The 14,559-nt window shown below is 37.3% G+C and overlaps 1 protein-coding gene across 5 annotated transcripts in view; it reads left to right on the forward strand.

Moving 5' to 3' along the window:
• The window catches only part of BIRC6 (baculoviral IAP repeat containing 6), a gene marked incomplete at its 5' end in the record, with an annotated part of 154,276 nt that overhangs the window by 124,472 nt on the left and 15,245 nt on the right, over positions 1 to 14,559 (forward strand). For 4 of the 5 annotated variants that reach the window (XM_080927706.1, XM_080927708.1, XM_080927707.1 and 1 more), the window contains one exon: positions 1,339 to 1,552. In XM_080927706.1, coding sequence (XP_080783832.1) covers positions 1,339 to 1,552 — 214 coding nt within the window. Of the gene's footprint in view, positions 1 to 1,338; positions 1,553 to 12,846; positions 13,006 to 14,559 lie in introns of those variants that run through there. The other variant, XM_080927709.1, reaches the window with a different exon arrangement.

Here is a 14,559-nt window from a genome sequence, read left to right on the forward strand (position 1 = left end):
TTTTCAAAAAGAGTACATTGCACACATGTTTAAAATAGAGGACAAATTTTCAGATACGCAAAGTGACAATCAAACATTTTTACGTTTCATCATTGGAGGGTGTAAAATGATGGCTGTTTTCCCTCCTGTAAACAGTAGTGTCTCCTGAAACATAGCTGGCCTTGAGCTCACCATGTAGCTTGATGATGACTTTGAACACCCAGTCCTCTTGTCTTCATCTGCAGGGCTAGAATAGACCATTACAACCTACTCTCCATTGATTTTATTTATGTTCTCTGTCTCTGTCTCTGTGTGTGTCTCTCTCTCTGGGGGAGAGGTATGTACTTGTGTACGTTTATGCCATAGTGTGTGTATGGAGGTCATAGGATAGCTTTTTGGAGTAGATTGTCTTTCACATATGTGTCAGTTGGCGATATCCAACTTAGGTCATCAGGCCTGTATTATCAGCAAGCACCTTTACCCACTGAGTCATCTCAAGTAGCCCAAGCTTCCCTGATCAGGAAATTAACTATGGACTATCGATCATAACTAAGCATTACCCCATCAGAACCAACATGATCTAGCCCCCTTTCCCTACAGTAGTTGCCACGGAAATTCTAAATGATTTTAAATAAATTCTAGGATTCTAAATTATGATACCTCATCCTCCCATGTTCATGCACTGTATAGACACTGAGCAATTCCCCATCTTAAGATTTATTTATTTCATATATACTGAGTACACTGTAGCTGTCTTCAGACACACCAACAGAGGGCATTAGATCCAATCACAGATGGCTGTGAGCCACCATGTGGTTGCTGGGAGTTGAACTTAGAACCTCTGGAAATGCAGTCAGTGATCTTAACCACTGAGCCATCCCTCCATCCCCCATTTAATTTCTATTCTCTCAGTTCTCTGTTGTGCTTCTAATTTTCTGAATAAGAGTTAGAATACTTAACAGTGTCTCAATATCATGGATGGTTTGTCTTCATGTAGAATCCTGAGGTTGGGATCTTTCTGTTTTTATCACTGCTGTAAGACTTTTAATAAGTTACAGTCTTGTGATTGTTTTATACATGCTGTGAGATTACATCATTTCAGCTTAAATGATACAGTTGTCCTCATGCTGTACTCCCAGAGTGGACTACTTAATCATTTTGTATATAATACGTAAAAAGATAGTAATTAGTACCATACCTGTTCCCCATGCTCTGTATCTTTCTGGTTTTCTTGCAATGGTATGTCATAAACATGGATGCTGATCCAGTCACCAGTGATGAGGTCAGCACAGTCTTGCTGTTGATGCCATCTATATAGCATGTGTTCTTACTTACACTTTCTCCCTTTTCTCTGTATAGTTCTCGACATGGCAAGACATGTGCCACTCTATCGAGCTCTGCTAGAATTGCTCCGGGCCATTGCTTCTTGTACATCTATGGTGCCGCTGTTGCTGCCCCTTTCTACAGAGAATGGTGAAGAAGAGGAAGAAGAACAGTCAGAGTGTCAGACTTGTGTTGGTACATTATTAGCCAAAATGAAGACCTGTGTCGATACCTATACCAACCGCCTAAGGTACAGCACTATGTTTGTTCCTTTTGACCTTGCCTTTAAACATTTTAAAAATAGTTCTGTAGATAGTTTTAGCTTTTCTTCTTCAGTGACGAATACTATTTAAATAACACCCAAAAATGAGTAGTCTAATGACACTATTCTTATTTCTGATTCCATGTTAAAGATGCTGGATTTTACTTTGCTAATACAGTTTTGAAGGTTATATAAACCCGTACAGTTAAAATCTTAGTGTCCAGTATGTACGTATATATTACTTTTGTCATTTAGCTACATGCTTATAATTTATTCCATAACCTTTCTTAGAAGTCAGAAGATCTACCTTGATTTGTTGGAGTTAAAGTGAAGCTAATTGCTTATGGAACAGAATTATTTTTAATTCACTTTTGGTCAAAATTTAAACTTGGAGACAATAAGTTCTGTTTTGAAAAACGGTATAATCTAAAAAATCTTTCCTTTTTCTGGAGTCAGTTTTCTTACAGATGGCCTGGTTCTGGTTTTAAAAGCACTTACAGTATTGAGCCTTTGTACTCAGTTGTTTTGCAAGAGTCTACAGTTCAGATGTCACCAGTTTAAATAATGCCACTGATTTGTTGCCCAATGAATAGTTTAAGAACTTTTTAAATGTTCCTGTGTTGGCTCAATGTGCTAACTCTCTGCCGGGGAGACAGATAACCATAGGTTCAGTCAGAAGTGATAACGTGTGCATTGCTGCTTGTGAAGCCAAAGTGCAAAGATCACTTGAAGCAAACCAGTAACCTTGGGTGACAAGGAGACTCTTGTTTCTGTCATTGTCATTAAAGATGAAGGTTCATGCTACTCTTGTCATTTGGAAAGAAAGTTGTAAAGGTTCCTCTTTGCTGATAATTTTCTGTTGGGTAGAAGAAAATAATGTAGTGTTGGTTAGGGTCTGTTCTGTTCTCCCTTCTATTTCCAGTCTTTGACTGGAGTCTCAGAAGACAGTGTAATTCTGTTAAAATAGTGTGTTGCCACCACTGAACCAAAAACATTAAATTGTCCAGCTGAAGTGGTGTCTTTAATTGAGCATCTGTCTCCTGCACTGTACTTACTGTCTCTTACTCCTGTACTCTAAACACATAGTTCTTGTGTTTATTTCTGTTACATACCAAATTAGGGATCTGCCTTGTGTTTCTATACCTTATTTTATATTTGAAATAACTATATTTGCTTATGACTAAACAGTAAAAATATAAAATCTGAGCCAGGTGTGGTTGTTACCTGCTCTCTATTCCCAGCACTCTAGAAGGCAGAGGCAGGGCAGTCTCTTTAGGTTTAAAATACTGTTTAAAAGTATCTTTCTTTAAACTGTGCTTATCCTATTCTGTAGTAACCCTGGTGGGTCCTGTAAAGGACCTATGACAAGGATTTCTAAGATATTGAGGAATAAGTTTTTTGCAGTGAATGGTAGTTAGGTGTACCTTTGTTTATTTTTGCTTTTCTTAATCCTTCTCATACAGGTGTTTTATAATTACATGAATGGATTTTTGACATTTTTTGTAAAATGTATTATTTTATTAGGAAACATTGATTTCATATACAGAATAACTGCTTCTCTTTGCAGTTAAGTATCTGGGAAAGTGAATCTGCTAGAAAGCACATCCTAGTTCTTCTGGGTGTAGTTGAATGGTTGGATTGGGAAGTGGAATAAGGCCATGAAAGAACTTTCCATCTCAGCAGTGTGTTCTTGTAATTGATTATTGTTCCATAGCAGTCTTGCTGTTACATTATGGGCTCAGTACAGAAATAGGTTTCATGTTCAAGACACTTGACTTAAAAAGCAATCACAGGGGGTCTGGAGAGATGGCTCTGTGGTTAGGAGCACTGACTGCTCTTCCAGAGGTCCTGAGTTCAATTCCCAGCAACCACATGGTGGCTCACAACCATCTGTAATGAGATCTGATGCCCTCTTCTGGTGTGTCTGAAGATGGCAGCAGTGGACTCACATACATTAAATAAATAAATTAAAAAAATGTTTCTTTAAAGAAAAAAAAAAAAAAAGCAATCATGGGACTGGAGAGATGCCTCAGCAGCTAATAGCACTTGATACTCTTACAAAGGACCCAGGGTCAGTTCCCACCACCCACATGAAGGCTCACAAAAGTTTGTAACTGCAGTCCCATGGAATTGGATTCCCTCCTCTGACTTAAACAGGTATACATGTGGTGCACATACATGCATTCAAACAAAAAAAAATGAATAAAATAGCAGATGTGCTAAGGGATCCTCCCCAATGACATGCAAAAGCCATGGAAATAATGATCTCAGGGAGAAGATGTGAAAAGGATCCTGCTGCTTCAGTAGAAATTCTAGGTTTGAGGCCCATTCGTTTGAGACCATTGTAGTAAGGTCTGTGACTATAGGAGGCAGCAATGCAAACACTGGGATGTGCATTAGCTTCAGGCAGTAAGTGTAGTAACTTGTGTAACAGCTAGAAAGTTTAAAAAGAAACAAATATTGTTTTCTGAAGCTCTTTGTTAATATCAGTTTGGAATATACCTGGATCTCAAAGTGCATTCATGAGAATGGGTTTTAGTGATTGATCAGATCAGTCAGATGAGTTTTGTTATGAAAGCTGAAAATTTGTTAGTGGAAGTTTTTTGTTAAGACTACAAGCTTCTAAAAAAAAAAAAAAAAAGACTACAAGCTTCTGCTAAGTGAAAAGGGGTTTGAATCTTAAACACCCACACTGTTACTTAAAGTCTGTCTTACTCCAGTAGAGTTTAAGAAGATTGTCACATTTAAAGAGGAAATGCCATACCAGAAGCAATGAATGTCATTTCCTTAAGTAGAAAATTAGTATGAAAATAAACTAACTTGGATAAAATAGCTCATCTCTCCTAGAAATGTGTTAATCCATATTCTCAAAGAAGAGAGTTTCATAATTTGTTGAACCGATTTATTTTTATTTTATGTGTCTTGAGTGTTTGCCTGAAAGATGACAGAAAATGGTGCCAGACCCCTGAGGCTGCAGTCACAGATGACTTAACTGTTGTGTGGGTGCTGGGAGCCAAGCCCAGTCCCTGTGTGAGAGCTGAAGTTTCCTCAAGTGCGGAGCCAGCTCTAGCCACGCTTTTAAAAATAAAAAATAGGAAAATTAAGACTCATATCAACCAGCAGAGGTTTGTTTGAATAAAAGTTTGTTCATGGATATAAAACAGGAATTAATAAAGTGGATCTGTATTTATTTCTAGATTTAAAGAACTCTGAAATATTAGTTGGTTTTTAAAAGGTTGAAATACTGTTTCATTTAGTAAATAAACTGTGGTATAATTGTTTATTTTTAATAAGTTCACATTTGTGGAATAAATTTTCTTTTGGTGTGTAGTTTTGTAAACTCTGCAGGTTAAGATTCTTTTAACCCCAGTCATAAGTCATAGGATGGTTTGGACACTAAAACTTGTAATTTGCAGGTAAGCCTTCATCCTATCTGTAATTCCTCATGTCCCCTGGCATATTTTTCATTACTGTATTTTGACCCTTCTGAAAATGTTTACTAAAAAGTGTAAAAACACAAATGGCCAGTGTCTTTAAAAGTGTTAATCTTCCTTAGCTAACATGGAAATGCAAACAACTTTTGAGATGCCATCCTACTGCTGTTGACTAATGTCCTCAAGAAGACAAGTGGCAGCCAGATAGTAGTAGTAGCACATGCCTTCAATCCCAGCATTTGTAGGCATGTCAGCCTGGTCTACAGAGTGACCAGGACTTCCTTCAGGACTTCCAAGGCTACATAGAAAAACCCTGTCTATAAAAGAGAAAACGAAAGAAAGACAACAAATTCTAGTAAATATGTGGAGACAGAGAACCCTTATCTACTCCTGGTGAAAGTGAAAGTGATAACATTATTTTGGGAATCCTTATGGAGGTTCTTAAATAAGTAAAAGTAGACCTGCCGTATGACCCACCTCTGCTCCTCCAGGCATCGACCTCAGGGACTCTATGTCCTCCTACAAAGGTGCTTGCATATTGTATACTGTAATATGTATATTGTTGCATTATTCATAATAGCCGGAAATTTTAATTAGCTAAATAAATGGCTAATGAAAATGTAGTGTGAATATATACACAATGGAACTTAATTCAGCTCTAAAGTAAAGTAAAGCTGTGATGTTTGCAGAAAAATAGATGGATTTGGAAAGGATTATAATAAGCAGACTTAGAAAGACAAAACGTTTGTGATTTCCTTCATGTGGATTTTAGTGTTTAGTATTTATATGTATGTAAAGTGGGTGTAGGTTGTGAAACCAGAGACCTGTTATGTGACAAAACTTGCCCACAGGGCAAATGTGGCATACACATCTACTCACTCCAGATAGGGAGTCAGCAGACCAAACTACAGATGCCACCAAAGTCCAATTTGGAAAAACTATGAGTTTAATGATTTTTTAAAATGTACATTGGTATTCTGCCTGCATGTATGTCTGTGTGAGTATACCAGATGCCCTGGAACTGGAGTTACCAACAGTTGGTGAGTTGCCATGTGAGTGCTGGGAATAACCCATGGCCTTTGGAAGAACAGCTGTGCTCTTAACTACTGATCCATCTCTCTAGCCCTGAACTATTGAGTTTTATTGGGGTTACTTACAGGAGTATGGGTGAAGAGTTACTTACAGGAACAGAAATAACTTAAAGACAGCTGCATCACCAAAGCCTACCCCAGCATGGGTGACAGCTCACAAAAGCTAGAAAACCTGTCACACACTGCCTACAGGCAGCTCAATGTGTTGGAATGTCCTTTCCAGGTGCTTCAGTTGTTTTAAACTTATTCCAGTCAACTGGTTGCGCCTCAGAGTTTGAGTTGTCTTGAGTTTTTGCAGCTCAGCTTCTCCTCTCTGATAGGGACTCTCAGCTTTTATTGCCTATTCTGGCAGGAAGAGGCCTAGTAAATCTGGTCAGTTTCAGGGACTTCCTGGAACTATTTACTTACTTACTTACTTACTTACTTGTTTTGTTTGTTTGTTTGTTTGTTTGTTTGTTTTACCTTCCTACTTAAGGAACTTTTTTGTGGGAGTTAATGTTTCAGTCCCAAAGGAAATTATTGTACAAGACTAAGAGGAGGAAAAGAGATTCTGAGAAAATGTAGGGAGTACAGAAGCAAAATAACATGTTACATGAAAGTGGGGAAAGTGAAAATAAAATGGAAATACATAGAAATAGTCTCTGATGCTATTGCTTAATATTTTAAATGGAGAGGATTAGTAAACTAAAGAATTACTTGAGGATTTACCAAGAACTTTCCTTTAGTGGAGCTTTCTCTCTGTGATTAATTTAATACATCTTACCACCACTCATAGTCTTGCTTTGTTTTGTTAAGATAGGGTCTTCAACTCACTTTGTAGACCCAGCAGGAGATACCCTTGCCTCTGCCTCTTGAGTGCTGAGATTCAAGATGTGCCACCACATCCAGCACCACACATATTCTTTCTCCCCTTTAGGACACACTCATTTAATAAGCTTTATCTCTCCTGTAGAATGCAGAAGTATTTTGCAAATAGGAGCTAAAAAGTATAAGGACAAGAGAAGGCAATATATCTATTAGCTACCTTATTTTGTTTCCCTGTTTCCTTCCTCTGTGACACAAACTTTGATTGTGTTTTAATGCAGCTACAGTTTAGAATTGCTTTGTGCTTCTATTCACAAACCTTAAGAGTTGTTTGACATGGCTTGCATTTTAAAAGGCATACTACTTACCCTTTTGAATGTTTGTTTCTTATTCATTGTGATTCCCAAAGTCCTGGCTTTGCCTTCTGTCTAGCTATAGCACCTTCTCTTTTAAAAAGATTTATTTATTTATTCATTTCATGTATGTGGGTACACTGTTGCTGTCTTCAGACACACATATCATTACAGATGGTTGTGAGCCACCATGTAGTTGCTGGGAATTGAACTCAGGACCTCTGGAAGAGCAGCCAGTGCTTTTAACTGCTGAGCCGTCTCTCTGGCCTAAATTATTAGATAGGTTTTTTTTTTTTTTTTTTAAAGAATTTTTTTCTTTTAATATATTGAGCACATTGTAGCTATCTTCAGATAAACCCTCTTAACTGCTGATTCATCTTCCAGATCTTACAGCATCTTCCTATGGCCATATCTTTCTTATTGTTCTGTTTTTATTTCAGAGAACTCCCACAATTGGGATTAATATAATTTGCAAAAATTATGGAGTGGCTCTTTAGTATTTCCAAGGGACACTTTGGGAGCAAGCCAATGAGGTTTTTGGGTTTCCTTTCAGAGTGTGAATGAGGCAGTATTTAAGAAGTAGGGGTGATGTCAAAACAAAGTGTCACTCATGATGGATAACAACCTCCTAGAAACCACATTATGAAATCCCTCTATAAGTTAACTTTACAATTCCTATACACTCTAGAACTGGGGGTTTGGGGAAACAGAGGGAATAATGGCTATATTACTGCATATGGGTCCTGTGGCTCTCCTCTTTATCTCTCCTTCTATTGAAGAGTGTCAGTAACTCCATTCCTAACACTGTAAACCTTGCTGCTTCTGTAATACTCTCTTCTCAGATAGTTGACATGGCACTGTTCCTCGGGGGTGGGGGTGGGGAGAGTTATACCACAACAGTGCATTTCAGATGTCTGCTCTCACGAGTCGTTTGTATGTAGTGGAGAGGAATTAGGAGAGTCCTGGGGGTGGGTGGATAGATTTACACCAGGTTTGAATGGTCATGTAAAACCTAATACACATTTATTGCTACACAAGTCCAGGGTCACTTGATGAGTTTCGTACTTATCATAAGGGATCAGAACCAGAATTTTGTGAACATGAATTTCTATAACTGTTAACTGGTGCTCTGGTTACATGTCTGCTTCTGCCCCATGCTGGTTAGTTTCTTGAGAACAAGCCAGGCTTCCTTCCTGTGTAGCATTGTATGTATCATGTAATACAAGTAGCAACTACTGGTGTGGCCTTAGTGGCAGTCTTATATGTAGCCCTGACACACCTGGAACTTTCCATGTAAACCATACTTACCTTGGCATTAAAGGCATTTGACACTATGTTTGGATTGGCCTTAATTTCTTATGCAAGATTTACAGTTTTAATGCTTAAAGGTGGGTATGGTGGCCTATATATGTAACCCCAGCACTTATGAGACAGGCTGGATAATCACAGAGGTTCTGGGGGAGGTAGGGCTGCAGAATGAGACAAGCAAAAAATAAATATAGCACTTAGATATCTGTGGTTTTATCTCATATATGTTTTGTTCAGTAGACAGAACAATATAGTTGATGCAGAATGAACCTGTGAATGCTTAAATCAATAGCTAATCAGTAGTTAGTGTTTGGGAGTGCTGTAAGTGTTTAGGAATGGTGTCTTTTTACATGTTGAGATCACGGACTGCCAAGGTTTTTGTAGCAAGATTTTTTCGCTCTTTTTTTTTTTTTTTTTCTTTTCAAAAATAACAAAACTAGGGTTTATGCAGCATCTCCTGATTCTCACGAGGTACAGAAGTATTACTAGATAAATAGTATAACTGAGGAAAGGCTTGTGAGGTAGGCAGCCCAGTCTACATGCCTGTGTTCATGCACCACCACACCAAAGAGTTTACTGGTCATTTTCTTTCAGACTTATATAATGGCTAGGTTTGAGCTCAAACTGGCTCTTCAATGATTATTTGATTAAATTGAAACCTGCAACTTATTAACTGATTAAACTTAGAATTTGGGCTAGAGAGTTGAGGGTTCAGTGGTTAAACACACTGACTGCTCTTCCATTTTAACTTAAAAATATTGCCTTAGTATTTCTACTTCATTCATCAATGTTTATAAATAAACATTGATGTAAAATGCTTGTTTTATTTTTTTAATAAAATTGTATTATATTAGTTCTTTTATCTCTGGCAAGTAGAGGCTGGAGGGATGGCTTAGTCCTTAAGAACATTGGCTGCAAAATACAGTGTGCAAAATAATGAGCTATGTATTTTTTGAAGCAGTTTTAATATTGAATTTGAATCTATTGCTTTTCATTTCTAACACATTTCTAGGCACATCACAGTAACTTGTAAGTAGGCTCAGTAAGTAACTTGTTTCTTTGAGGTTGTCAGAGCTCTTTGGAATTCAGCTTGACATGTGTTATAAATAAGGTATAAAGGTCCATGTAAGTTGTGACCTGGAGGACTTCAGCCTCGGCCATACACTCCTGAGGGTGCCTGCAGTGCACTAGACTTTGAGCCAGATATTTATAGTGTATAAAAATAATTTTAAGGTACATAATGAGTTTAGAATCACCTTTTTACTTTTAAAAAGAAAAAGGACCTATAAGATCTGAAGAGAAACCTGAGTTAATTCATAGAACAACAGTGAGAAGACTCCATGCATGTGACTGCACTCATTCTTACATCATATGCACAAGCGTATACAGTAAATATGATAAAAATCTGAAAAGCTTGTATTGTTGGTTATCTTTGACAGCAAATAAATAATGTTGATTTTATAGTTTTTCTGTTATTTTCTGCTATACTCATTCATTTTTATTCCCTAAAGAATTTATAAATTAGAACTACAATACTAAAAGACAATATATTTAAATTGATTTGCATTCTGTTTGTATTAATTAGTAGAACTAATTAGTAGAATACTAAACCATATTTTTAAGACTTAATATTTTGGGGTTGGAGAACTAGCCCAGTGATTAAGAACATTCATTGCACTGGATAGTGGTAGCTAACACCTTTAGTCCTAGCACTCAGAAGGCAGTGTCTGGTGGATCTCTCGGTTGGAGGCCACCTTGGTCTACAGAGTGAGTTCTAGGACAGCCAGAGTTATACAGAAAAACCCTGTCTCAAAAGAAAAACAAAAGATGGATGGATGGATGGATGGATAGGTAGGTGGGTGAGTGGGTGGGTGGGTAGGTAGGTAGGTAGATGAACATTAATTGCTCTTGCAGAGCACCAAGATTTAGTTCCTAGCACACACATGGTACCTCACAACCATCTGTAACTCCAGTTGTGGTCAATTTGACAGTCTCCTCTGGCCTCTGGGCACCAGGCATAAATATGTTCTACATGCATGTACACATAGTACTCATAAAATAAATGAAGATGTATAAAAGAAGAGCTGGATGATATGCATTTCTCCTAGGTACTTGGGAGGCTAAGTTAGGAGGTATGCAAGCTCAGAGTTAGCATGAGCAACATAGTGATGCATTCTGACACATTGTGCTTTTGCATACATGTTATTTTCACTTGAATGAAAACATAAGTGTCTAGTGTAAAGATCCATTCTGTTACCTACACAATGCCTATACCATGACGGTATCTTGGATCCCTTTTTTTAAATGAGAACTTTTCATCACTTGGTCAGAGGTAGGAACAAATGGATTGTTTTATCTCCATGCATATATTAATCATTGTATCCTGGTAGCCAAATAATCATACTCTAGCATTCAGGATTTCGTGGCTTCCCCGAAAATTTGAGAGATGGACTTACTGCTATTCAGAATTAGGCTTAATCGCTGTAAGAACAGAATACACTTGACATTCAGTGTAAGATGTTCTGAATGTAAAACTTTGGCAATCCTCAAATAAACATTTCTTAATTTCCACTTTTCCTAGCAACCTCAAAGGATCTTCCTTAGTGAAAAGAAATCTTTCATACTTGAACAAAATTTTGTTAGAAGTACCCCATTTCCTTTAAAAAAAAAAATCAATTATTTAACCTACTCTCTGAAAAAGAAAAAAATCTGATTCTCTTATTTGCAGCTTCCTTGACATTGACCTTGTAAAAGTTCAGAGCTTTCCCATTCCCCTACCTGGGTCTGAGTCAGGGTTCTATTGAGAAAGCTGTCCCTAGTCTCTCTTCTTGTGCCTCTGCCTCTGCCTCTGATGCATATACCCTGAAAGTCAGTCTCTTAATCAGAAAGCCGTTGACAGTCTCTTTAAAAATTACTTTAAGCAGGTTCAGTTGTTCTCTTTAAACATGGTGTCACTGTGTAGACCAGGCTGACCTGGAACTCAGGGAGATCTACCTGGCTCTGACAGCCATTTTAGTGAGTGTTATAAACAACAAAGCTGGTGTTTGCCTCCTCACCCTCCCGAACCAGATGAGGACTAAACCCAGAGCTAAATCCCCAACCCTAGTATTTCTTTTTGGTAAACTGGTGAGGTGTTATCTGTGGCACCTCCGTTTGGCAAACATTACCATTACTGTATCTGTTGATTTTCAGGGTCTAATATTTTGAAACTAAAAGTGACAATAACTTAGTGTAGAAAGCAAGCAAAGTTCCTTGTGCCTGTGTCCGAAGCGCCTCCCCCATGGCTTGGAAGCTTGCCCTTCCCCACATTTATGTAAATCTTTAAAAAGCAAGCTGTCACTTTTAAATTAGAGAGTTTAAGTAAAACTAAAAAAGTATTGTTATAACCTAGATTTTAAATTAATCATGGACATATCTCACAAAGGTTTACTTTGATGTTTTCTGAAGGCTTCAGAAGCCAACAGTTCTAAAATAAATTTTTAAAAAATCTTATTTACAAAAAAACCTGTATTTACTTTTAATCTTAGTTTGCTTTAAGTTGTAATTGTTGGCAGAAGGCTTTATATTTAAGAAAAAGAGTACAGTGCAGTAATTGTTATAGATAAATGTAGCTGCTAGCTTCCAGTGTTTTACATCTATTGGGCAACTTATTTTTACATGGCTGCACTTTTTAAAAAGTGCTTACTTCAACTATATCAGATTTTGTCTTTAGGAGATTAAACAGTTTTCCATTTTACACTATCAAGAAAATAGCTGTTTGAAGTTTGTGTTCCACTTCTGAATTACCAAGCCACATAATTCAGTATATTCAGAGAAATATCTGACTTAATTTTGGCAGTAGTGTTAGTAAAGGCCATTGATCAACGTTGAGGTCTGGGTTTTTTTTTTTTTTTTTTTTTTAATATGTATAACATTTTTTGTTTATCTTATGTTTGTTTGTGGCTCTGCATGTGCCATGGTAAACATGGCAGTCAGCTGGAGGGAGTAAATTCTTCTCCTTCCGCAGTGTGAATCCTCACTGGGTAGCTCAGATTAGCAGGCACAGCCAGTTCCTTTACCAACCAAGCAGTCCCTACTGGCCCCAGAAGTTTTCATTTTGTTTCTGTTTTTTAAATCTTTTTGTTTTGAGACAGATTTTCCCATTTTGCTCACATCCTAGTTCAGATTTTCTCCACAGAGCCAAACCTTACTTTATTAGCTATTTAGTTGGAATTCACAGCAAAGAGGCAAATGTGTACAGATAATTTTTTTGTAATAGTAGAAACTTCAGTTGCTTCCTCATATTTCTTCAGGGCAGTGATCACAACCAGATTCAACGTATGCACAAAGCAGCGGATGCCATGGTAGCGGCCGTCGCTGATTGCTCTTACCATGTTGGATCCATTGTCAGTCTCAGAGACCTACTTCCAGCTAGGTGCCTTGAACTCAAATAGCTTTTCACACAGACTTCAGGATGTGAGCTAAGGTATGGCCTTTTTTCATGAGCTGGGCCTACATATGGGTTGACAGTAACCTGCAACTTTGTAGAACAGACAGTGAGTGGCGTCGGTCACTCGTAGGCAGGTAGCGCTCATCCTTCCTCTGTTTAAAAGTCCTGTCAGCATTTGGAGGTTTGGTGGTTTTTTTTTTTTTTTTTTTTTTTTTTTTAATGTAAGTTTTTGACAAAGCAACTATTCAAGTAAAAAGTCTTTAATAACCTGTGTAAAAGTCTAATACACACCTTTGTGATGGCTCTACCATTATCTTCAATGTGAAATAATTGTTCTTATGAACTTGGTGTACATTTTCTTAAGTTTCTAGGTTCTTGAACTGTTTTTAAAGTTGTTTTTTTTAAAAAAAAAAAAAACATAAAACTTACTATCCTGCTAATACTTTTATAATAGCCTATCAGTAATCCTGCTTTAAAAAATCCAATTAAGAAATCAGTATTTATACTAAGGAGTAGGAGTTTAAAATTAGTGGTTTCCCCAATATAACCTTTATGTCGGGCTAGTAAATACAATAAAGCACTTAATTGCATTGATACAGTTCACGCTCCACATTGAAGGATGTTTTTTCAAAAAGAATATTGTTTCAGGGTTGGAGTGATGCCTCAGTGGTTAGAGCACTGACTGCTCTTCCAGAGGTCCTGAGTTCAATCCCCAGCAACCACATGGTGGCTCACAACCATCTGTAAATGGATCTGATGCCCTCTTCTGGTGTGTCTGAAGACAGCAATAGTGTACTCATAAATAAAATAAATCTTAAAAAAAAAAAGGCAAATAAATCTTTTTTAAAAAAAAAAAAAAAGAATATTGTTTCTGGAGAAAACCTGAGCTTTACTCCCGTACCTTCCCTCTTAGCTTGGTACACTAGCCTGGGATCTAAGTGCGGTGGATCAGCTGCTTAAGGCTTACGGAGTCATCTAAAGTTTTTTTGAGCTACAAATGTTTTTCAAATAACTTCCCACTTCTTTATCATTATCTGGTGTCTCTCTTAGCTCACTATTTAAGCTTAATGAGAATCAGAATTGGGAAGGAAAGTTTTTGTTACTCAGGGGTGGTTATTGTAAAGAACCTTTCTACTGTTTTTGACCCTTAGCATTTGAAGTTGGTTAGATAGATACAGTTGACAGCCAATTTGAGCTTTTCCACAGAAATGGCCAGTATTACTGTTGAGCTGTAGGCAAATTTTTACTTCAGAATTATAAGACAGTGTCTCTGGTTTACTCTAGAAGTATAAGTATCTATATTACAGCTTTAAACCCTCTGAATATAGGTAAACACAAACGTGTTCATGTATATGTACATACATTGAGATTGATACTGATTTGTACAGTCCCAACATATGCTAAGTTGTTTGCTGGGTGACAAGGGAAAATAACCATTTGTTTTCCTTGACTTCTTACATAGGATAAAAGACAAGAACAGTGATTCAGTGACACATTGTACTTTTTAGGTAGGTCACCTTTCCGGGTGAGAGACAGGTTCACTACTGTTATGTGTGGCAGTTTTGAAACATTGGAA

Source organism: Micromys minutus (genome assembly GCF_963924665.1).
Source record: "Micromys minutus genome assembly, chromosome: 1".
Lineage (NCBI taxonomy): Eukaryota > Metazoa > Chordata > Mammalia > Rodentia > Muridae > Micromys > Micromys minutus.